This window comes from Neovison vison, chromosome 11 (genome assembly GCF_020171115.1).
Source record: "Neovison vison isolate M4711 chromosome 11, ASM_NN_V1, whole genome shotgun sequence".
NCBI lineage: Eukaryota > Metazoa > Chordata > Mammalia > Carnivora > Mustelidae > Neogale > Neogale vison.
The window spans coordinates 153,664,305-153,687,360 of NC_058101.1; the positions used below are offsets into that span (position 1 = coordinate 153,664,305).

A 23,056-nucleotide genomic window follows, 5' to 3' on the forward strand; every position below is an offset into this window, starting at 1 on the left:
GTTTTTTTGTTGGTTGGTTTTCATTTTGTTTCTAGATTTGTTTCATTTGATTGTTGAATTTTCCCTCTCCTGGTGCAAAAGTCACCAGAGAGTTTTGCACGAGGAAACATGACAGTACTTAATGAAACTCAGCACCTAAGGGCATAAGGCAGTTGAAGGTTTTGTTTGTTTGTTTGTGTTTTTTGTTTTGTTTTGTTTTGTTTTGATCTTTCAATCAGCACCAATCCCATAAATGATCTACACTTGGTGTAAGGTATAAAACTTTTTTTTTCTTTTGGAGTGGAGACAACTCCTCCTTCTCCACCCTATGAACCATAGTGTGGGATTTTTTTTTTTCAATACTGTTTCTTATGTGTAAAAAACAAAAGAAAAGTTTTCTTTTTGTTTTTACTTACAAAACATAGAGAATATCTTTGTATACATACAGCGACTGGAAAGAAAGCTTATCTGAAGGGGTTGTGACTTATTCTTTTCTTTTTCTTTTTTTTTTTTTGTAGCATTGGTGGTTGTGATGGTGGTGGTGGTGATGGTTTTGTGTTTTGGGGGAAGGGAGGGTTATATTTCTTGTGAGCGGTGTTTACCGCAAACCAAACTTAAGGTCCCCTTCTCAACTTGGGTCAAGATGCTCTTAGAGTGAAGACTCATACTGTAGCAACTCATAAAGGAGCGGTCCGTCTCGATACCGAATGCCTACTGCGGTGGGAGTGACATACTGCAGAATGTTAATAGTCCTTCTCAACCTCCTGTCTACAAAATGAGCATCCCAAGCTGGATATCTCTTTCTTGGCATGTCAATCTTAATGAGGGGCCCTTCTGGGTGGTAAGGACGCCCCGACGGGGTAGAGGGCCCCATGGGTCTCACTTGGAAAACGGGCAAGCAAGTGTCAGCCGTGAGATCCTCCTGTTGTTCCGTTACGGCTCTGGTAGGCGTGACCTGGGTCCCCCGGTACCCAGGGGTCTGAGGTGCCATGGGCTCAACATCGGGGGGCAAAGGGATGCCCCAGAGCAGCTCGGCACAACAGGAGCTGGCAAAAATCTTAGCTCGCGGCCCCATGGGATGCAGCACACCATAATATAAGAGCATCGATGCGATCCCAGCCACAAAGCTAATAAAGACACAACACAGTGCTGGCACCGCATAGGAGTCAGTGGTCTCCGGGTTTCTGTAAAAATACCAAAGGAACGTCAAGGCAGCATTCTCGGTCAAGACTATCGTGTAATATGCAAACATTCGATATCGAGTCCGCCCTTCCTTGACGTTAAACCAGCAGAAAATGTACACAATCCCTACCACCATGTTGAAGAGGATCTCCTCCCACTTGGACATGCAGAAGTCTGTTCCGCCATGGATGATCCAGAAGGCCATGGCGCACCAGTGAACCACCACGAAGATCCCGAAGTAGAGCTGGAATATGGAAGCAAAGAGGGCAAAAGAGATAACTCTGGATGAGATGGTGAAGAGGCGCCAGAAGAGGTGGATGAGGGCCCCTCTGTAGCTCATACTCTTCTTGTCGTCCCTGGAGTCCCGCAGCAGCTTGTGATAGGAGGCTAGCACCCAAGCCAGGGACATCAGGGAAGTCGCAGAGGAGACACCTGCCGGAAAGACACAAACCCACACAGTCAAAACCTTGGACATCAAGCGCTGGGTACGGTGGGGCTGCCAGCCGAGGAGATGCCCACACATACAGCGGTCTAAAGGAGGAGGAAAAAAGAAACACACAATCAGGAATGGGATTTCAACATCACAGCTGTTCCCTAAGCTGACAACTTTGGAGGTCTCATTTTACATTTCACAACCCAGTCCAGAATTCCTGGGGACCTACCACTCAAGACTAAGGCAGAGGCAGATGTGCCTCGCCAAGGGAGCCGAGAACTGGAGCCGCCATGATGATTCACTGCAGTTGCTGCAGGCCAGCAGGCACGTGTTCAGTTTTAAGGAATCACGAGCTTGTGGGGATCCTTGTTACACATGTGTGTGTGGCCAGGGTTGGTGGCCCTGTCACCAACAGCCTGTGCTCTCAGAGGAGCCCACAGAAGGGAAAACCAATGGTGAAGCCCAATAGTTTGCTCACTGCCCCAAGTTCTACCACTATCCGCCTCTGGGAAAGCACTGGAGTCTCTATTACTTTTTCATCAGCTCACCCATGGCTCTGAACCGAGGCTTTTGCATTTAGCTTCTCCATCCCCTGACTATGGCCACCCTGACCAAGGGTCCTGAGGTATTCTGTCTGTTTCGGTGGTTGCCTTTCTCACTCATTCTTGTCTCTCTCATTCTTGTCCAATTTTTGTTGCTTTCTCCAACCCACCATTCTGCTCAAAGTTCTCTGAGGCCTTGACTTGGGAAGCCCGTCCTTGTCTCATCTCTGTCCTGACTCAACAGCACTGTTGTTCATGCTTCAAGAATGCCTTTTCTGCTCACCCTCCTCTGCTCATCATTCCCTGCATTCCTCCTCAGCAGGCAAATGAATGTGTCTGATCCCAAATCATACTTCAATTTCTATAAAGCAATTTTATTTATAATGTTGCCTATGCTGCCTATTGAATTTCTGTAACTCAATCAAACTCAAAACAATAAATAGTTACCGGAGTTTCTCCAAATCCGCCTATAAGAGACCAATTATTAGGCAAGTGTTACCATATGACCCCTTCTAAAGCAAGATTCCCCATCATCCCTTGACACCCCCACGTATTTTCTCCATCCATCCAAAGGCTCTTTTGTTTTGCCTTTCTCTCCACATTTCAGAACTAAACACAACTAAATTCAGTTGGAGTCTTGAATACTGTTCTTTTGGTACCCATCTCCTTACTGGGTTCCCTCCCATGCACTACAGTCCAATTCCCCACAACGTTCTTCCAGGCTGAAATCAAAGTCTCAGCTCAAAGGTCCAGGAGCTTGCTCATCAAGAGACTCATTCAACTGCTCCATCCCTGTAGCCTTGGATTTGTCTTTCCCTGGGAACCTGTTCATCCTCCTTCTCCCTTCCAAGACCCAGGGGAGAGTCAAAGTCCCCTGTCATTTTACATTCTCCCTGCATTCACTTTCCTCACCCACCTCACTCACATACTCCCAACATCTCACAGAGACACTCGGGTTTACAGCTTGCAAAATGATAGAGTGCAATAATAAAAACCATTATGTTGGTGTGAGCATAGAAAAACCTCCAGACTGTTAACTGTTACAATGAATATGTATGGCTTTTATAAATAATGGCAACCACAGTTGACAATGAACAGGGGAGAAACCATCCCAATTCCTCCACAGAAGCCAATCTTGAGAACATCTAATACATTTCCTCTCACCTTTCTGGAAAGTTATGAACATGGTACTTGCCCCTTGTACACACAGGGCATTTCCACCAGCACCTGCTGAGGCCATGCATGCTCTGCAACCACGTCACAATGGTCATCCAAACCTTTTAGAGCCTCCTGAGTTTGTGTTGGCTGGTGGTGGTGTGGAAAGGGAGGGGAACAGGTCTTCTTGGGAGTCATATGATTTAGGTTGTGGGTTTCCAGAGGGCAGGGAATTTGCCATCCTCTTGGTAGTCTGTGCTAGGCTTTTTGCTGATCCTTTCCTTTACCATAGGAAAGCTCCTCTTAAATGTCTTTGTGACATCAGCCCTCTCCTGGTGAACTCATTTCTTGATGTTAATAATCTTGGTGGTACCACTGACCTTTAATAATCAGATGGGAGTTCTACAGAAGCTAAATGGGAAGAAGGCGTGATTTTTTTGTTCCTTCTAATAAATCAAAATGTATTACTTCCCTGGTTCTAAGAAAAACACGAGTGCCAAGCTCATAAAGTAAGAAAAAGCAGCTTAGCTTTTGCCAGAGCACGGTCTAATTCAGGCTTATTCTGAGTGTGCTTTTGAACAGACTTGGCGGACAGAAGTGGGACAGCCCCCCAGCCTTCACTGTGCTGGCCGTGATATTCTGTGTGTTGTGATATTGGCCATATCAAATACAAATAAGTAGGATTTCATCTCCAGCAGCCCCACATAGCCAAGCCAGGTACAATTTTTCGTCATTATTCCATCTTCTCGGTTACCTATGGCATGTCCAGATCTGTTGCTGTGGTTTTTGAGGGCCAGTGTTCTGCTCCTGCCTCACCCTTCATGAAGTGTTACAGAAACTGCTTCCCTCGGAGCAGACCTATATACTGCCTTGGTTCTTGGCTAATGCTTCCAGAATTGCTCTCTAGAGTTCGGCATGAATGTCTCCTAAGCATCATAAGACATTAATGTGAATTACAAGGAAGGCTTGGGACAGAGTTACATGGAAGACAGATCTGAGTGCTTGGCTGCGGTCCTGCTGGCCAGCTGATGCCCAGCCCCACTCTTACCTCTCTGCTTGTCTCTTCCCAACTTGATATATTGTATATCACCAAACAGTAAATCCACAGGAAGCTTCATGGACCACCCCCTTCAACCCACTCATTCAACAGGTTGCAGAAGTACAAGGGCTTGGGTTCCTTGCCCAAGATTACCCTGAGGACCACTGACAGTACAGCTGTCAGTTAGTCCCATAGTACAGCTCTTGCTATCCGGATCACACTGTTCCAGGCTCTGCACTCTTTCTGCACTCTGTTACTCGGTCAGCTCGGCTCTCCAGAGATCCACCAAGTAGCCCCTTTCCTGAGGTCATTTGTGATGAAGGCCATCAGCCTCTCTAATTGCATATGTTTGTTCTAACACCAAGCTGTCGGTTCCTGAGGGCCTTAAATGCCAGGCCACATCCTTGGCATTGTGCAAATGCTCCAAGTTAAAGCAGAAAGGGAAAAAGGAAAGTTTTGACATGTGCCCTGTGTACAAGGTGACCAGGGCAGAGGCCCTGTCTAGGACTGGAAAAAGTGTGATTGTTTGGAGTCTCTTCTCAGAGCCAGAGCAGGGTGAGCAGGGACTTCCTGGAACATGAGTGGGGACATCATGCCATGTTAAACCTGCTCCACTCACTCTGCCAGCAGCATCAACAAAGATGATCCTATGGGGAGGGAGGGATGCCTGGAGGGGGCTAATTCTTTCACGACATTCATCAAAGAACTCCCTGTTCTATGCAAATTTGTAGATAGACACATTTTAGGGGGTCCAGAGTTAGTGCTGCTGAACGGCTGAGTACATCCTACAGTGGAGACACTTTAGATCCCATTTTGGAGTTGGGTTTCTCACTGGATGTTCAACAAAGGGTAACACTTGCCCTCAGGGGGCTCAAGAACCAGTGGTACCAGGCATTAGATGATACATTTGTTTTCAACTCGCCTCCAGGAAACTTGTCTGGATCCCATCTATGACGTTGGCACACTTGTTATGCTTGGTCAATAGATCAAATGTCCCATGATTTGCCACCTTTGCATCATTTCCCTGGACAAAACCTGTGGCCTCCCCCACCACAGGACTGTAAGTTCATCTTGTCCTTGAAGGACTGTCAGCAGAAGGTGCTTCAGGGCAGTCAGCTAATTGGGGGCTCAACTGGGGCAGGGGAGGGTATGCCCCAGAAGAATGTGTTCCCTAAAGAGTAGCTGACTGTCCCAGAGAACACCGCATGATTCACTAAGCATGTATATGCATTATCTTATTTAGAAGAACCTTGTAATGTAGAAGAACACTGTAATGTACTACGGGCTGAACTGTGTTATTCTTCCCGCCAAAAAAGTTCATATGTTGAAGCTATAGTCCCTAGGGCCTCAGAATGGGACTGTATTTGGAAAAAAGGGTCTTTAAAAGGGTGATTAAGTTAAATGACATAATTAGAGAGGGCCCTAATCCAATCTGACTTTGCTCTTATAAGAAAAGGGGATTTGGATACACAGAGATACCAGGGATACACTCACACAGAGGAAAGACCACGTGAGGACACAGGAGAAGGCAGTCATCTGCAAACCAATGAGAGAGGCCTTCAGAGAAGTCAATCCTGCCTCCGCCTTGATCCTAGACTTCCATAACGGCAAGGAAATAAAGGTCTGTTCTTTTAGCAACCCAGTCTGTGCTACTTCATCGCAGCAGCCCTAGCAAACTAGTACAGGCTCTAATTCCCATTTTTTTAGATGAAGAAACTTCAGATATTTTTCAGAAATCATATGTCCATCAGGAAGTAGAGTCAGGATTCAAACTCAGAGTCTGACTCCAGGGGCCCAGAAAGCAACTGCTATACTAACGGGCCCCCTAGACATGGCCTTAGAAGAGGCCGGTTGAGGGGAGAGGAAAGAAAGTCGAGGCATTTTGGATACGGAGGATTTGAATCTTTTGCTGAGGGGCCTGGGTATCTGAGAGAGGCCCTTGATTTTGGAGCTACAAACCAAATTTGCATTCTAGTCCACCTTCCTCAGGAGAGTAGCATTCAAGCCACAAGGAAAGAGGTGACTCCAGTAGAATTAACTGAGATCGGTTTGCCTCTGTCAAGTGATTAATCAAAGGGCTGCAGTGTATTCCACTCTAGAGGGAGGAAGGCAAGGTTTTCCCTCACTGTTGTGGCTCACTCGGAAGATTTCTGTCATGCCTGAGATCAACCCAAAAGTCAATGCATTATCCTGGCCAAGACCCAAGCCCAGGGGAATTGGCTTCGGAAGAAGACTTGTGGCCCCTTGTGAGATTCTCAGACAGGCCTGGGAGCATTTACGATTTGCTCCCACTATGGCTCAATCGCTTTCTATATTCCAAAGATCAGACTGGAAATTGTTAAACACTTCACGTTCAGCTGTGACAAGTTCTGGGCAGTGACCTTCACAGCTTGCTCACTTTTCCTGGTGCAGACCAGGAGGCGGAGCTTGCAGCTGGCCCACTGAGCCCAGCCTCACCAGCTGGGAAGATGCTAAACTGGAGACTCCTCCGGGGTCACTCCCCTTGAGAAAAGCTCTGGAGAGGGGCCCTCGGGTTCTGATCACTGGACCCAGGGTTTAAGATTTCCAGAAATGGAATGTCCATATCTATGACTAATGTAACAGAGCATGAGGGGCCACAATCTGCAGTTGGACACCCCTTACTGAGGAGCGGTAGCCATCAGGAAATTTGGTGGTGCTAGTGTAATATCCAAGGATCACTCTCAGCTGAACTGTTGCCAGTTGGGGAACAAAACAAAAAGATGTGAGTGTGGATATCCCATTGTTTGAGAAGCATAGTAACATGGTGTCTGGGGAAGGACAGGACTCTAAAATTGGAGGGCAAGGGGGAGATGAAGTAGAAGAATCCAAAGGAAAGATACAATGCAGTGGGAGGGATCAGGTTACCGTCACCAGGGTGAGGTATGGAAGCTGAGATATGACAAGCCCAAAGCAGGGCCATGACCACGGCAGGACTGCACCAAGGAGCCAGCAAGTGGGAGCGCCAACACACCAGCAGAAAGGGAAGCTGAAGGAGAAACCAGACACTACGGTATCTCATGGGGAGAATGCAACATGTGGGTTTGAGGAGTACCCTGAGAACACTCAGAGGTATCTAGAGATGGCCATGAGATGAGGTTAACAGCAGGACCTTGTTCTGCGGAGTGGTATGTGCACGCCCAGCTCTGTTACCAGCTGCTGTCCCTCACCTTTCTATCACAAGGTCTTAGTACCACCACTAAATCACATGTTGGAAAAACACTTGGATGAGGGATTCGATGGGGCACTGAGCACAAGGTGGAGCAGGGTAGGAAGAGTCAGATGTGCAGACTCCCAGCTCCCTCTTCAGTGGCTTCCTCACATCAGCATGTAACAACAGTCAAGTTCTTCCGGTCTTACAAAGACTAGATCGTCCCTGGACTCCTGCACCTTCCGCAAGTGAGATCCCATCTTCCTTTGTCTCTTCTCCTCCAAACTTCTCAAGGATAATCTCCTTGCTTCCCTTTACTCCTGAACCCAGCCCCCATGGAGAGCTCTCTTTGAAGTCCTCAACCAATTCCTTCGTGTACAGTGTAGACGGCCTGTCTCTTCTGACACTGTGTGGCATTTGGCATTCGGATCCACTTTGTTCTTCCTCACACTTGACCATTAGCTACTGCCCTACTTATGCCATCGTTTCTTTGCTGGGCTGTTATCCCCATTTTTCAGGTAAAGAAACTGAACCTGAAGTTGAAAGACTTCAATGTGGCCGTAGCCACGTTCTGAAATTTCATACTCACCTAATTAGTGTGGTATGGTATCCATAGAGATTCCTCAAGCCAAGAAACATGCTCAATTGGCTATTTGTCTACATGCATGTCAAGGTCAACATCTCCCTCTTTCAACTCTCACCTCTTCCCTAAAGCTAGTATTAGGGGAACTCAACCATCTATTCTTCAAATCATCCTTGTGTATTTTCCTCACACTGAGCTCCTGGTATCTGGGTGGTTCTTCATTTCCCCCCATCCGACTTCCCCTATCTGCCAACATTTTTTAAAAATCTCAGTCTCTTCTTGGAAATGCTCCCAGGAAAAAGACATAGCAGCTGTGTGCACAGTTCTTGAAAGATCCCTGCCTGTCTCCTGTCCTCACCTCCACCCAGGAGACACAACAAGGGAGCACCTGGTACAAAGTTACTTTCCCATTCAGGCAATGGGGAGAAGGAAACTTCTCCCCCAATGTCAAGTGGGGGTCTTGAAATAGGTGTGGTGGAAATATTTACAAATTTCTACTTTAACAAATCAGGGGACCCCCAAATCTAAGAGCTGGTTGTTAGCATTTACCAGCATACTACTTGTCAGGATCTACTATCCTTCTTGAAAAATTTAGTGGGCCTCATTGTAAATTAGCCATAAGGCTGCCCTCCATATTCCAACACCATACTTCTAGGCAAAACAACACACTATTGGCTATCAGTCAAAATAATACTTAGTAAGTTTCATGTGAAAGCAACAAAGAAACCAATCCCCTTTTTAAACTTTCACTAACAATATGCTCACAGTAAATCATTGATGATCTGACAGTCTTCTTTGACCCTCAGGATTTTGCAAGCTTTGACATCCTCATTTTGGTCACATTTCTGTGTTTGGAGAGGGTGTGATCCCCACAGGAGGTTACCACATAGGGTAACCTTAAGATACCCTTGATATTTCCAGACTGACCCTTAGTGAGGGTTCAAAAAGAAGATGGCATCCACCATCTGTGGATGGCACCCTTGGGACAGACAAATATGTGTGGCTGAGTCAATGTGGAAAAACCCAAGGGCAATTGAAGTGGCCTGGTGTAAACAGAGGGCGGGAAGACTGGAAGGTCTCAGGAAAGGGGACATCTGAGAAACCATACCATACCCTGAAGAAAAAGTTCTTTGACATCAGGGAGATGGATCAAGGGGAACAGAATTTGGCCACTACACAGGTAGTCTGTGTTGTAGACTGTCATCTTCCCACGGTTTTTGTGAATATCTCTTTATTGGCTCTGTTTTCTGCTAATCCCTAATAAAAATTCAATAATAATGATCTCTCTTCTCTACTGAACAACTACCATGGCCCAGACTCTAGGCCGAGCACATGACACAAAGTAACTCAGTTATTCTTCCCTGTAAATTTATCTGAAGTAACGGGCTTATTTGAAGATGGAGAGACTAAGGCTCACAAGCTAACAAGCTTTTCCATTATTAAGTAGTTAAGAAATCACAGAAGAAGGGTTTGAATGCAGGCCTGCTTATCTTCCGAACTCAGAGTCCTTTTGTAAACACTAGGGGGAGTGTGTCTCCTCACCCAAAACCACAGATTAACAAATTAGCATTCAGATTTATATATCAATTCCTTATCAGTTTGGTTACTGTGTGGCAGCCCTCTAATCCTCTCTGTGAGCACTGACAAAGTTAAATTTGTGGGCTGCCAAACTGAGGACCCACCCCTGGAAGGTCCTGAGCACCCAGTATGTGTGGAAGCGTATCTCTCATCCATCTCCCTTGCCTGGGCTGCTGGAATGGCCTCCTAGCTCATTTCCCTGCATCTGCTCTTGTCCTAAAAGTCTATTCACAATCCCGCCAAACTGACTAAGCTACAGTATGCCCTGCTATGTGGCCTCCCAGGCATGGTGGGCTGCCCATGGTCACTGATTTTCTGTGCCTTTCCCATGAGAGGATATGCATTCCTGCTCTGTTGAACTCAAGTGCGGTCTGCGACTGGCTCTGACCAGGGACACATGAGCACAAATACGTGTGTCACTTCCAGGCAGAAGGCCATGCTCTCCCATGCTCCAAGAACAACCTGCTTCACCAGTGACCTGTGACAGACATGCCACCAGCAGGAAGTGAATCATTTCTGGTTTTAAGTCACCAGAATTGTTTGAGTATTCCACATCGTGGCATGGCCATCCTCTCCTGACTGATGTGTCATCTTGTTCAGGGTTAACACCATGGTGGGTCCTTTCAAGGGCCTTCAGGGCCCCCCATAATACTGCCTGGGAGTAATCAGTGTAATCTGTCAGTTCCCTGCTCATGCCCTTCAGTAACTCACTTCCCCAGTGGGCGCAGATCTAAGTTCCTTTCATGGTGTTAGGCTTTTATGCAAGGCCCTACAGGACCCAGCCCCTTGCCAGGGGTCTGGGGTGCTAGTCGTTGTCACCTCCCTCCAGTTCCTGGCACTCCCTCAGCCCCAGATGTGCTCCAGGCTCCCTCCCAACTCAGGGCATAAGCACTTGCTCTTCCTCTGCCTCAAACACCCTTCCCCCAGATATCCAAGTGCTTCACTGAGCCCTTGACTCAGAGACCAGCTTCCCAGCCAGCATCCCTCACCGCCACACTAAAAAACTGACCCCCCCACCTCTTCCTGCCCCATGTCTCCTCCCACTTTCCATGCTTTGTTTTCTACCTTAGCCTTTCCCCTACCACCTTTTACTTTTAATTCGTTCCTTTTTTTTTTTTTTTTTTTTGAGGTAGATATTTTCCAAGGGCAGCCATTTGGTCTGGTCCTTCTGAAACTATGCACAAAATTGCGCAGGTAAAAAAAAAAAATTGCATGTGTATTTTTCTCATAACAAAAGCCCATAGCTATCTGATTCCCAAGTGAGCCCATAGGGAAAGGGGCCAGTGACCCCATCAGTCATGACAACCACCCACCTCTAGCCCTTAATGTGGGACAGGGCAATTCCCTGGGAACAAATATGTATGCTTTTGTCCCTCAGGAAGAAATCCTTGAGGGTAGAAGAGACAAATGAAGACGAACTAACATTTATTGTTCCCTATGTATCAGGTATTATACCACATACTTTGCTAGTGTTACTTCATTTAGTAATGAATGTCTATTGAAATGTCTATTGGTGACCCATTTTACCATGAGAAAACCAAGGCTCAAGGAGGTAAGAGGATGTGCCCAAGGTTACTGCATCAAACACGTCCTTTTATTCTCCTGCTTTGACTCTGGCGCCCTGCTGACCCTCCAAGGAAGAGTAAGAAATGGGTGCCTTTCCCATGCAAACCGACCCATCGAGAGGGGGCCAGATTCAGCCCACCGCATGCAACATCATCCATTTAACAGCAGAACAGAAGTCCTCAACAGGACTGATTTTGCCCCCACCCTCAACAGGAACATTAGGTCATGTCATAACATCAGGTGTGAGTGCTCCTGGTGTTTAGTGGGTAGGGGCCAGGGCTGTTGCTAAACTTTCTATAATGCACAGGACAGTCCCCCTCCACAGCCCCAGATCTTTTAATGATGAGGTTAAGAAGCCCTGTGATTGGGTATTCCAACTTCCTCAATATTTTCAGTAAGTCAAAAACCAAACCAGGAACGTGGGTGTGTCTAATAGCTGGAGATGGAAGCTTTCTAAAGAGTTCTTCCTGAGGAGTGACTATCCTTGAAGATGCCAGTGGGGTGCTGACACAGTGTGACGTCAAGAGTAGCATCTCTGGGGTCTGATATCTGCAGGATGCGTCTCTTCTGAGCAGCACACATCAGGGGCTTACGGCTGCTCTGGGGACATGGTGGATAACACAGGAAGGTAGCAGCGCTCCCCTTGAGGAGCTTCAAGGTTAAGCACTGATATTTAAAGGACCCGACAGAGGAAAACTAAAGCTAGCCCTCTGTTCGCTTGTCTCCTCTTTCTAAGATGCTGTCAGAGCTATCAAAATACTATCTTCACAGCAAGCTGGAGAAAGACAAACTTTAGAGATTCTAGAACAAATGTCAACCACTCAGCTGGCGTGGTGCAGGACTCACAGAAGCCTGGATCCTGGCTGGCCTGGAGCACACAGTGAAGAAGGCCATCTGCTCTCACTGGAAAGTTCCAGTAAATCCCTTCTCCTTGAGGAGCAAATGGCCAATCAGGCCCAAAACCCTGATGCTCCCAGAGTGAGTGCATTTTAACCCAGGTTGAGATGCCCTGGAATGGACAGAGGCCTTGGTACAAAGAGATCTGGCCTTATTTTACTGTTTGTGAACCTTGGCTAAATATGTGGATTTGGAATATTTAATGAATTATGAGTATAAAACATATAGGCACATCTTTGATATATATATACATACTATACAATATATTCATATACCTCTACATAGTGTGTGTATACCCATACATCTATATAGAGAGAATGAATATATGTAGTGTATAGATACATACTGAATACCCATTGAGTATTTTGTGATGCCAAATGTGTGCCTTCGTGATAGTCATGTCAACAATTCTGAGCCTCATGACAAAGGTCAAAGTGCTCTAGAAATTCTAAAATGCCTCATGTGCACTAGTTCATCTTAAGTTTTCAATATTACTGATATTGAAATGGAATAGCAGGAAAGTCAAAGGGAGAAATATTACTGATATTGAATATTCACTATTACTGATATTGAAATGGATTAGCAGGAAAGTCAGAGGGAGCAGAAAGCCTCAACCGGGAAGGGGAATGGCTTTGAGAGACTACTCTGCTCAGCTTCCTGGCATTGCTTTTCCTCTGTTTTGGGTTGGTAAAATCTAGGCTTCAAGTTTTTGAGTTTTGCCATGGGATGTCAAGATGCTGTTCCTGGCCTGTTTGGAATAATATAGGATGAGACCATACCTCTAGAGGCAAAAGCAAAGTTCACTGAAGCCTTCTCCTCCTGTCTCCTGCCCCTTCAGAAATACAATGATTCAGGGCTTGCGGGCTTTGTGTAGGAGGGGACTTGCAAAGTTATAGTCATTTAAAAGGTGATAAAATCTTCTCTTTGAAGACTTATTTATTTGAGAGAGAGAGAGAGAGAGAGCATGGATGGGAGGGGAGAAGGTGAGGGAGAGAAACTCAAGCAGACACTATACTTCTCAAGCATGGAGCCCTACATGGGGCTCAATCTCACGACCCTGAGACCACGGCCTGAACCAAAACCAAGAATCAGAAGTTCAACCAACTATGCCACCCTGGCACCCCAAGCTTAAAAGGCACCCTCTTCTTAAAAGGCTGGGAGTCAGAGTGCATCCTGTCTCCCATGGAGTGGGATATGATATGGCTGTCAAAGCCCTAGGAATTCTGCCAGCCAAAATGGTCTTGGGTTCCCTTACCTGGGGCCACCAAGGCCCTGAAGACGACCAACCTTGATTAACTAGAACTGGACTGTGGGCATTCTGGCCTCATGGCCACTGCTCTCCGCTCAACTGTGCTAGCCATGCTTCCAGATGGAGCTGTGACAGAAACTCAGGAAGGGCAAGGAGCACGGGCAGGTCTCAGATACTGTTTAGTCCCATAGCCACTCAGGTGACCAGAAAAGCAGGACTGCTGAGCAGGTGAGTGGCTGTGTGCCCGTGTGGAGCTGACCCTGGAGTGGTCCTGGCCCCTGAGCTCAACTTCTCAGTGGTCAATGGCCCTAGTCAAGAAAAGCCTTCCAGGGAAAATGGCATCCAATCAGAGCCTTGCTGAGGATGGCAGCTGTATGTGCCTTTCTTGGCTGGCAGTGGAAATACCAGCCTCCATTGTCGCAAGGCCTCTCGTGTGTGGAGAACAAATGCATTTCACTTACTCCTGACAAAACCCCTCTGAGGCAGGAGTTATTAGCTGTGCTCTACAAATGGGAACCCTGAGGCTCAAAGAGGTGAAGGCCTCGTTGGAGGAGCTGCAGAGCAGGTGTGTGAAGCCAGGCATGGGAGTTCCACACTGGGAGCTTTCTATAGGGCCACACAGGACACAGCAACTTTTCTTCCAGGGGACAGTCCCAGGATACCAACATGCAGACAAGCAGAAAAGGACTCAAAGCTCTGGGCTGTCACTGGTGAAGGCTGAAGGATGAAAGGAACATGGGGGCCCCCAGGTTTATCACAGGGGGACAGATTTTCCAGCTGGCAGCCTTCTTAGCTCTAAGGTCTGGCAGGCAGCCTGGGGCATGTGAAGCCTGAACACCCAAGACAGTCTAGAATTCACTGAGGTCTCAGTTCTCCTCTCGTCAGCTTTGGACCCATCCTTACCTCAGGTTGGCCCTAGAGTGAATGCAACACCCTGGAACTCCTCTTGATGTCCTGACCAGCCTCATACCTCCAGCTGGGTCCAGAATCAAATGGGGTCCTGGGGGTAAATTTTACAGATGAACAAGTTGAGGCCCTCAGAGAAGGCAATTCATCTATAACCACGCAGGATGTGGAAGAGCCAAGAGGAGTCACCTCCCAGGGTTTCCTTCCCCGGGGTCTCTGCCCTTCTGTTCCCCTCCCCAGTGGTAAGACATGTGAGGCCCAGGAAGGCATTGTTCATGGAGCTCTCAGACTTTCTTTCCTTGGGAATCTTAAGGAATAGAAAAGATCTTTTGGAGATCATTTCACTGCAGTCTTTCCTGGAGCTCCAAGTTCCCGCGATCGTCTCTAATGTGAATGTCAAGGCTAATTAAAGATCACTACTGCCCCAATTTCACTGAGATTCGCCCCCCCCTTCTCTTCCTTAGAGTCATAAGCTATCAGGGCTGAAAGGGTCTTCAGGGGTCCTTCCTATCCTCATTCATAGTAGCCAGGCCCAGAGAAGATGAGGTTGCAGGGATCTGACCAGAATCCAGCAGAGCATTCTAGTACAGCAGACTCCCCACCCAGTGCTCCTTCTGCCAGCCTTTGGCCTCTGCAGGGAAGTTGGAGAAAGACCTTACAGGGGAGCAGCTCTAAGAGGGGCGAAGTGTCTTTGTGGGGCAAAGAAAATGTTCTCAGATGAATTGTAGTGATGGTAATAACTCTGCAAATATACTAAAGCCAGTGATTTGGGGCGCCTGGGTGGCTCAGGCGGTTAAGCAACTGCCTTCGTTTGGCTCAGGTCATGATTCCAGAGTCCTGGGATCAAGCCCTGCATCAGTCCCCTGCTCAGTGGAGAGTCTGCTTCTCCCTCCCCCTGCTCATATATGTGCACACTCTCTCTGCCTCTCAGATAAATAAATGACTAAATAATATTTTAAAAAAAATAAAGCCAGTGACTTGTACATTTCAAGTGGATGAATTGAATGGTATGTAAATTGTATCTCAATAAAGCTATTTAAATAAATAAATGTTGGCAAGACCACTAGGCCAGGCTAAGCTACAGAAGCAGCCGAGAGACCCATCTCAGCCTCCCTGCTACTTCTCAGACACCGGAGGCATTTGCTCAGCTCAAGGCCTTGCTCTTGGCTGTCCCCTCTTCCTGGCACACTTGCTTCCAAAATCTGCGGGGCTGGCTCCCTCCCATCCTCACATCTTTGCTCAGAGGTCACCTTGTCCAGAAAACCTTTCCCAGCCACCCTACTGAAAACTTCCCACAGCTCTGCTCCCCTCCGGTCTCTCTTCCCAGTTTCGTCGCTCTCCTGAGAGCCTCTCGTCTGTTAACACAGAAAATAAGATAATTGTTTTGTTCCTTGTTTGCCTCTCCCTGCAAGAACTGTAAGCTCTGTGAGGGCAGGGCTTTCTTCTCTCTGTTTTGTCTATGACTATATCTGCTCCCAGCTCCTAGAACCCAACTTGGCACATTGTAGGTGCTTAATAAATAGTTACCAAATAAGTGAACAAGGGGCCCCATTACAGTTACTGCTCAGGCTTCTGGATTTGCATTTCCCCACAAGATGGTCCTGGACAGCCTGTGCAAGCTCAGGAAGCCTTGTCTGGATGGCTCTCTGTGTTTGGGCATTGGATGCACAAACATTTCCAGTTTGGCCAATTGCTGTTCCATTGGTGATAACTATAATGAAATCGATTTAGCTTGCCTTTCTCATATTTGTCCTGCTGTTTTAAGAAGTCTCCTTTGTACGCACATACTGTATTTTCTTTTGCACTTGAAAATTTGAGTTTAAGAGGCTGGATTTCACATGTAGTATTCCTACTATGATTAAAAATAGAAAAAAGAATCCTGCCTCTCTTTCCTTTTGCCAATTGTTAGGGGCCATCTCAGCCAGGGCCCCAGAACCGTGTGCAGATTAAGCTGGAGCGTGCACAGGAAGAGTGGAGGTCTCTGCTGAAAATTCTTGCAAATTCTGTTTAAAAGTATACGGTTTTAAAGTGCTGTTGAACAAGGAGCCATGGGTAGCTAAAGTAGGACTGTACCTTGGAGTTGGCTGGTCAGGGAACACTGTGTGCAGATGCAAGTAGCTGTAACATAGGAGAGAAGGAAGGTGATGTCTCAGAACTGGAGAACACAGGAAACAGAGCTGGAGAGGGGGAAAGCACTGGCTACTCCCACCACCATGGGGGAAATGGGAGAGGCCAAGTCTGTGTTCCAGTTGGAGAAGGCAGTCATGCCTGTGCACCTCTCTACCTTTCGGTTATAGGTGAGGAAGATACAGATGGCCAGGAGAAAGGAGGGAACAGGGGATTGAATATCTTTTCCTTTCTTTACCTGCTCCCAGCTAAGCCACAGACAAGTGATACATAGCCTGGAAATTGACATCAAAGGCTGGAAGACCTCTGTACCAACTTGGTCTGAAACCCTGGAGCAGTTCTTGGAGATGGGCAACTCCAGTTCAGCAAGGGAGTGAGCTAGTGAGAAAGGCTCTGTCCACTAGTAAGGGCTGGGGGAGCTTGGAGGCTCCCTGTGACTTTGGACAAGTGATTCGTTACCTGCAATGAATGCAATGAATCAATTGTGTGTGTGTGTGTGTGTGTGTGTTTTAAGACTTTATTTATTTGCAAGAGAGAGAAAGAGCATGAATTCAAGCAGGGAGGGACAGAGGGAGAGGGAGAAAGAATCTGAAGCTGACTCTATACTGAGCACGGAGCCTGACGAGAGCCTCGATCCTACGCCCATGAGATCATGACTCAAGCCAAAACCAAGAGTCAGATGCTCAGCCGGCTGCACCACCCAGATGCCCCCAGACTGGCTGTTTTAATGGCAAGCTTTACTTCTTGGTAATGAGAACACTGAGTGGGAAATTCATAGCTCTGGTGCTCAGATCTGTCACCTTTGGGTCACATGACCAGATTACCATCACTTTCCACGTGGCAGCTTCACCTTTTAACCAGAATCCTAAATGACCAAGGAATTAATTTTTGTGTCTCAGACATGGAGAGTGACAGCTAATGTCCATAGGAGCAGGACTAGAAAGAGACCAGAATGCATTTCTTACATAAGAAAAAAAGGAATCTCCCAAGAAGAGGGACATGGAAGTCTTCCCCTGTGAGAGGAGGAGGGAGGGATGGTCTGTTGAAGCCATCCAACAGTTATAGACACACCCCCTGGGCCTTCCCTTTTCCTGAGAGCCCAAACCGGAAGGGGGCTCTCTCTTGACCACAAATGGAAGGGTAAGCTGACCAAGGAGATGGATGTCCGAGAAGTTTCCTCCAGGATGAATTTTGTCCTCACTAGGGAAGGGAGGAAAGGCTTTGGGGGTTGACAGCTGAAGACAAAGGCACAGACAGTTTAGCTCAAAAGGAGCGGAGAAGCGTGCCTTTGTGAATTGCTTGGATGCTGTCAGGGCTCTGGATAGAAAAAGAAGTATAATGTGAAGGTAAAGTGCAAGGCGCTGGAGAGGCTTTGATGCAAGAGGACCCAGCAAGTGAAGTTAAGAAAGAAGACTATTAGGGAGGTTGACACCAAAGACACAGAAAGCAAAGGCCCTAATTAGATCTTAGAACTCAGTGTCTGAAGGCAGAGTTTAATACTTCTCATGCTTCCTCATCTTAGTAAAGATGCCGGTTTTTATATAACTTTGGTGTGGGATGTGGTGGTTACTGATGAAGGAAGAACTACCTGGGTGAACTTGGTATTTGAACTGCAGGCTGTAGATGCCATGCTACCATCTCAGCTGCAGGCCCGGTGTGGCAGGAAGAGGAGCTTCTTCTGAGAGCCTTCCTTACTGTGTGACCTTGGGCAATTTACCCCTCTGTGCTTCAGCTTCCCACATGTTAAACAAGGAGGGTGGGTTAGACAGCCTAGTCAACCTCTTCAGTTCAAGGGTCCCATTGCTTTAAATCCCTTTGGACACTGAAGTCGTGAGATTCAAGTGTTTCAACATCAGAGGTGCCTTTAGGTGGACCTCTGCCAGAATCTGCCTGACTCACAGGGTCCTGGGGCACCTAAAAAGTTTTGCATGGTGGAGTGTCACCTGTGAGAACAAGTCAGATCTGCTTTTGATCCTCTCTGAAAGAACCGCTTGCCCTCGGGAGAAGCATGTCTCCTGTGGGTGCTCCCTGAGCAGGAGTGGTTCTGTGCTTGGAGGTGGCTCTACCTTCAAGTTCCAGCCTCAGCCCTTGGGGTCATCTGGAGTTTCTGGTCCCATCTAGGGACTTTCAGTCTTGCCCTATATCTGAATTAGAGGATCAAGGGGGACACATCTGGCTCAGAGGGTATCTGAAGATGCCTGGAATTTTCTCTGAGGGTTCCTAGAGCGACCTAAGAAGACAGAAGGCACTTGCACCATATGGAAATGGGGGTTACCAAAACTCTCACTAACTGGGTAAGCAACCCACTTGTGTCTGGCCAAACTCTCTTGGTCTCCAGGGCCGGAATAGAAACTAACCCCAAGGAAAGGCCAGTTAAAAGGCTATGTGTCTTTATCACTAATAGGTGTTTAGGGGAGCAGAAGGGTCCCATATCCTCACCCCTTGCTCAGCCAAGCTTAGCTCCATATTAAGACAGCAAGGCTTCTCCCTGTATGCTTAGCAGAGGTCGCTTGCACAAAATACTCTGGAAAACTAAGAATATTTTCAAAAATCCAATCCCTGGGCAGAGATTTCAGGGACAAGAAGCGGAAGCATCATCTTCTGACCTTGTCAGTATAACTGCATCTAAGATAACACACACACACACACACACACACACACACACACTGGAGCTGATGCGTTCACAGTGCATATCAGCCTCTGCTCCCTCCCTGCATCAGTAACCACTTCTTGCAGAACCCACCTAAGCCTGTCTCTTCAAGACTTAGACACAACCATTCCTGCTTAGAACACAGCTACTGGAGCCCAACCATGCAGACAAGATCCTGCCGTATCAGTTACAAGCCTGGTGGCTGCCTCATGCTGTTACTTAAAGTCTCTGAACCTCAGTTTCATCATATGTGGGATGAAATGGGAATAGTAAAAAGTATCTACTCATAGGGCTGCCATGGGACTTTAATGGGTGAATCCATATAAAGCTCTTGAACTAGTCTCTGGCACATAATTGAGCTCCCCAAAAGTCCTAACCAGCATTGATAGCATCATCCTAATCATTGCTGCTGCCCTGCACACTTGCCACAATACACCCCATGTTCTCAGCACCCATGATCACTCACTCCCTGCCTGCTCCTTGCTCTCCCAGGCCTCCCCATCTCTTGGCACTTATAGTTCCCCTGTCCACAAGAGCCACCCAAACTTCGCTTTCAGGCAAGCTCCTGTTCCTGCATCAAGACCCAGATCAAATACTACCTCCTCTGTCACGCCCCCCCGAAGAAGTTACAGATCCCTTCTCTGTACATACAGCTATCACGGAATTTAAAAATTGCTGCACCAGACATAAACTCCTGAAGGGCAGATGTCTTCGCAAGCACGTTCCCAACACACCCCCTGGGCCACAGCAGGTGCCTGACAAATGGGAGTGGTGTGATACCAAGAGAAAGTGGTCATCAGAGCCCCATGTATCACATAACTCCTCAATGTGGGCTTAAATAAAAAAGGCAGACCTGGAGGTTATGAGGGCGTAAGTGGCCCACCCTACCCCCCACCCCCTGCCTATGTTCTTGTGGAATTGTCAAAAAAAATGCAGAAGTAAGGAAAAGTGATAGAGCTGCTAATTCTTGATCCAATGCCCCCCCAAAAAATGCAGAAGTAAGGAAAAGTGATAGAGCTGCTAATTCTTGATCCAATGCCCCAAACCTATTCCCCCACAGAGTCTCTTCCATCTCAACACACCCAGTTAGAAACCACCACCTCACCCTTCTAACACTGTGGACACAAGCTCTACCAAGTCCTATTGGTTCACTTTCCAGAATGGCCCCCAAATTTATGCACTTAGCATCATTTCCCAAATGCTCTCTCCCCCATAACTTCATCCCTGGATCTCTTGGCTCAGCATCTGCTCTCTTCCCTGAACAGCAGGAAAGGGGGATCATTTTTAAATGCAGGTCTGATCCTAGAGCTTTCCACTGCACTTGGCATCAAATCAAGCTCCTTGCAGGACCCCAAGGCCCCTGCCTGATCAGGCCCCTGACTTCTTCCCCATCCTCACCCTGAGATCACTTTCCTCCCCCTCACTTCCATCACCAACAACAACCTTAGCTATGCTGGGTCTTCTCACGTTCTGGAACAAGCCAGGCTTTTCCTACCTCAGGACATTTGCATATGCTGTTCCTACTGCCTGGGAAGCTATTCCTGCCCTTCCCATAGTTGGTTCCTTTTCTTCATTTATACTCAGCCTAAATGTCAACTCTTTGGAGAGTCTTTCTCTGACACTCTTGCCCAAGGGAGGCTCTCCCCACACCCCGCACATTATCTGAGGTCTCAGCACCAGGTTTGTTTGCTTCAAAGCACTTAACATATACCATTGGTCTCATTGATTTAGTCCTTTCTGCTCAGAGAAATGAGAGACCTATGAGGGCAGGGACTATATCTGTTGTGTTCCCTGTTGCCCCTCCACACATGGTATGGCATCCAAATGAATGCATTTTTGTTGAATGGCAGATGGCATCAAGTACCCAGCACATGCCAAACAAGCTGCTGTAGGAGTGTATGTGTAGCTCATTAGACCTTCACAACAACCCCCAAAAGTACTTACAATTCACACTTTACATATCCAGAAGCCAGTTAGGAAATGAACTTGTCTTACGCCGTAAAGTCAGTAAGTGGTAGAGGTGGGAGTGACACTCAGTCTCACTTTTCCTGCCATGCCAACTGCTCTCCAAACCCCCTCACTGCCTGTAATATGGCCAAGCTTTCAGCAGACACACCAGCCTCACCACTAGCATAAATGGCATGTCAGCATAATACGCTCCCTTCATATCTTTATTTTTCCTTTGTTCAAACTTTCAAGACATCAGATTAAAGAAGACCCCGCTGGGGTGCTTACATGACTCTGGAATAATATTTGTATGGTTGTGGATTATTATTGTATTTTTCACTTGCGTGTGGTCTTTTGGGGAAATTGGATACAATCTGTCTTGCAGGCTGCATACCGCACTATTAAGCCAGCCAATGTGAGGACCACAAGGTGGGGATGGGAAAGATTGGGATAGGCTGGCATGGGGCAAGATCAACGGAAAACTTGCCTACTAAAGTGATCATGGCAGTGATCTCCTAACCACCTACTAGAATTAACAGTGTAAACGGACAGGTATGATCAAAGCCCACCAAAGCAAGGCCAGTTAGCCATGGATCCCACCAGCACAGCTTAAAGTCCAATTCAGAAAGTGTATCTACAATTAAAATCTCCACCACCAACAACAAAATAGCCAGATGTGGACCATGACATTGGTCATTGGTCATGCCATCAAAGGTTCATAATGGTAGGTACTGATAGTATCCCTATTTCAGAGAAAGGAAAACTGAGGAAAAGAATGGCTCAGTAACTTCCAAAAGATCAGAGCTGTCAAATAGGATGGGCGTCACTTCCATATTTCTACGCTGCCTTGCGGCAAGCATACCCATGGCAGGAAGACTCCAGGTTACCATGTCCCTTCTAAATTTGCAGACTTTCTTTCCCCTTCTCCAATTTCTAATATTTAAACTGATTTTCTTTATTTTTATTATTTTTTAAAAAGATTTTATTATTTATTTGACAGAGACACAGCGAGAGAGGGAACAGAAGCAGGAGGAGTGGGAGAGGGAGAAGCAGGCTTCCCGCTGAGCAGGGAGCCTGATGTGGGGCTTGATCCCAGGACCCTGAGATCGTTACCCTAGCTCAAGGCAGACACTTAACAGACTGAGCCACTCAGGTGCCCCTAAACTGATTTTCTTTAATATGTCTACATTTCATACAGCCTTTTATGGGAAAAGGGAAGGAAGGCATCTGTTTCTAAACAAAATGGTCCAGTGGTGAGCAGTTAAGTAGGAGGGCAATGCCACACCCAATGCAGTCTGTGCTCAGTGCTGGTGAGTTTCCTTCTTCCCCATCAACCCAGCTACTGCTGCAGACCCCAGTGTTATCTTGAGAAATCACAGTCCAATGCAAAGATTGCCACTGACCTTTGTTTAGCCCAGCAGTTCCCAAATACATTTAACCATGGGAGCCAGAAACACCTATTCCACCTGCCAAACAAATGTGGGGAAATGCTTACCTGACCTCTGAGGGATCCGCTGGCTCTAAAAGAGGGGTGTGGGGGGGATAGAGCCAGCGGGGCTTCCCTAGGGAGGAAACCCTGCAGCAGCATGACCCTTGCTATTCCAGCTTTTCCCCCAGGTCACCCCTAGCACCCTGGCTTCGAGCCAGGTCCCTGGCCTTGGCCTTCAGGGACTTGCCCCACCCCACCCCAGACTCTTGGAGAACAACATCTGCTGTCCCTTGAGTTTCCAGAGATTCCCATTCTGCTTCTCTATGTTTATAATCTGAGAAACGATCGCAGAAAGGACAGGCTGAGCAAGGGACAACTGGGGCACAGATGACCCATGGAGCCAAATGGGATGGCAGGGGGGACTCTCCCTAGGATCTGACCCACACTACTCATCGCCAGGCTCTGGAAAGGACAAACTCACACCCTTAGTTGCCCTTGGAGCTTGACAATGTACAAGGTGGTCCATGTTCATTACATTCCTGCATCTCCCCGAACTCTTATGTATCATCGCCATCTTCCCCATGATATCCAGTGGAGGAGGAGCTCTTGCAAAGGGGAAGGGCAA

The 23,056-nt window shown here is 47.2% G+C and overlaps 1 protein-coding gene across 1 annotated transcript in view; it reads right to left on the minus strand.

Moving 5' to 3' along the window:
- Positions 1–335: 335 nt before the first annotated feature.
- XKR6 (XK related 6) overlaps positions 336–23,056 on the minus strand; it is a 302,189-nt gene continuing 279,468 nt past the window's right edge. Inside the window, exon 3 of the mRNA XM_044225050.1 lies at positions 336–1,593. Coding sequence (XP_044080985.1) covers positions 629–1,593 — 965 coding nt within the window. The 3' untranslated portion in view covers positions 336–628. The remainder of the gene's footprint in view (positions 1,594–23,056) is intronic.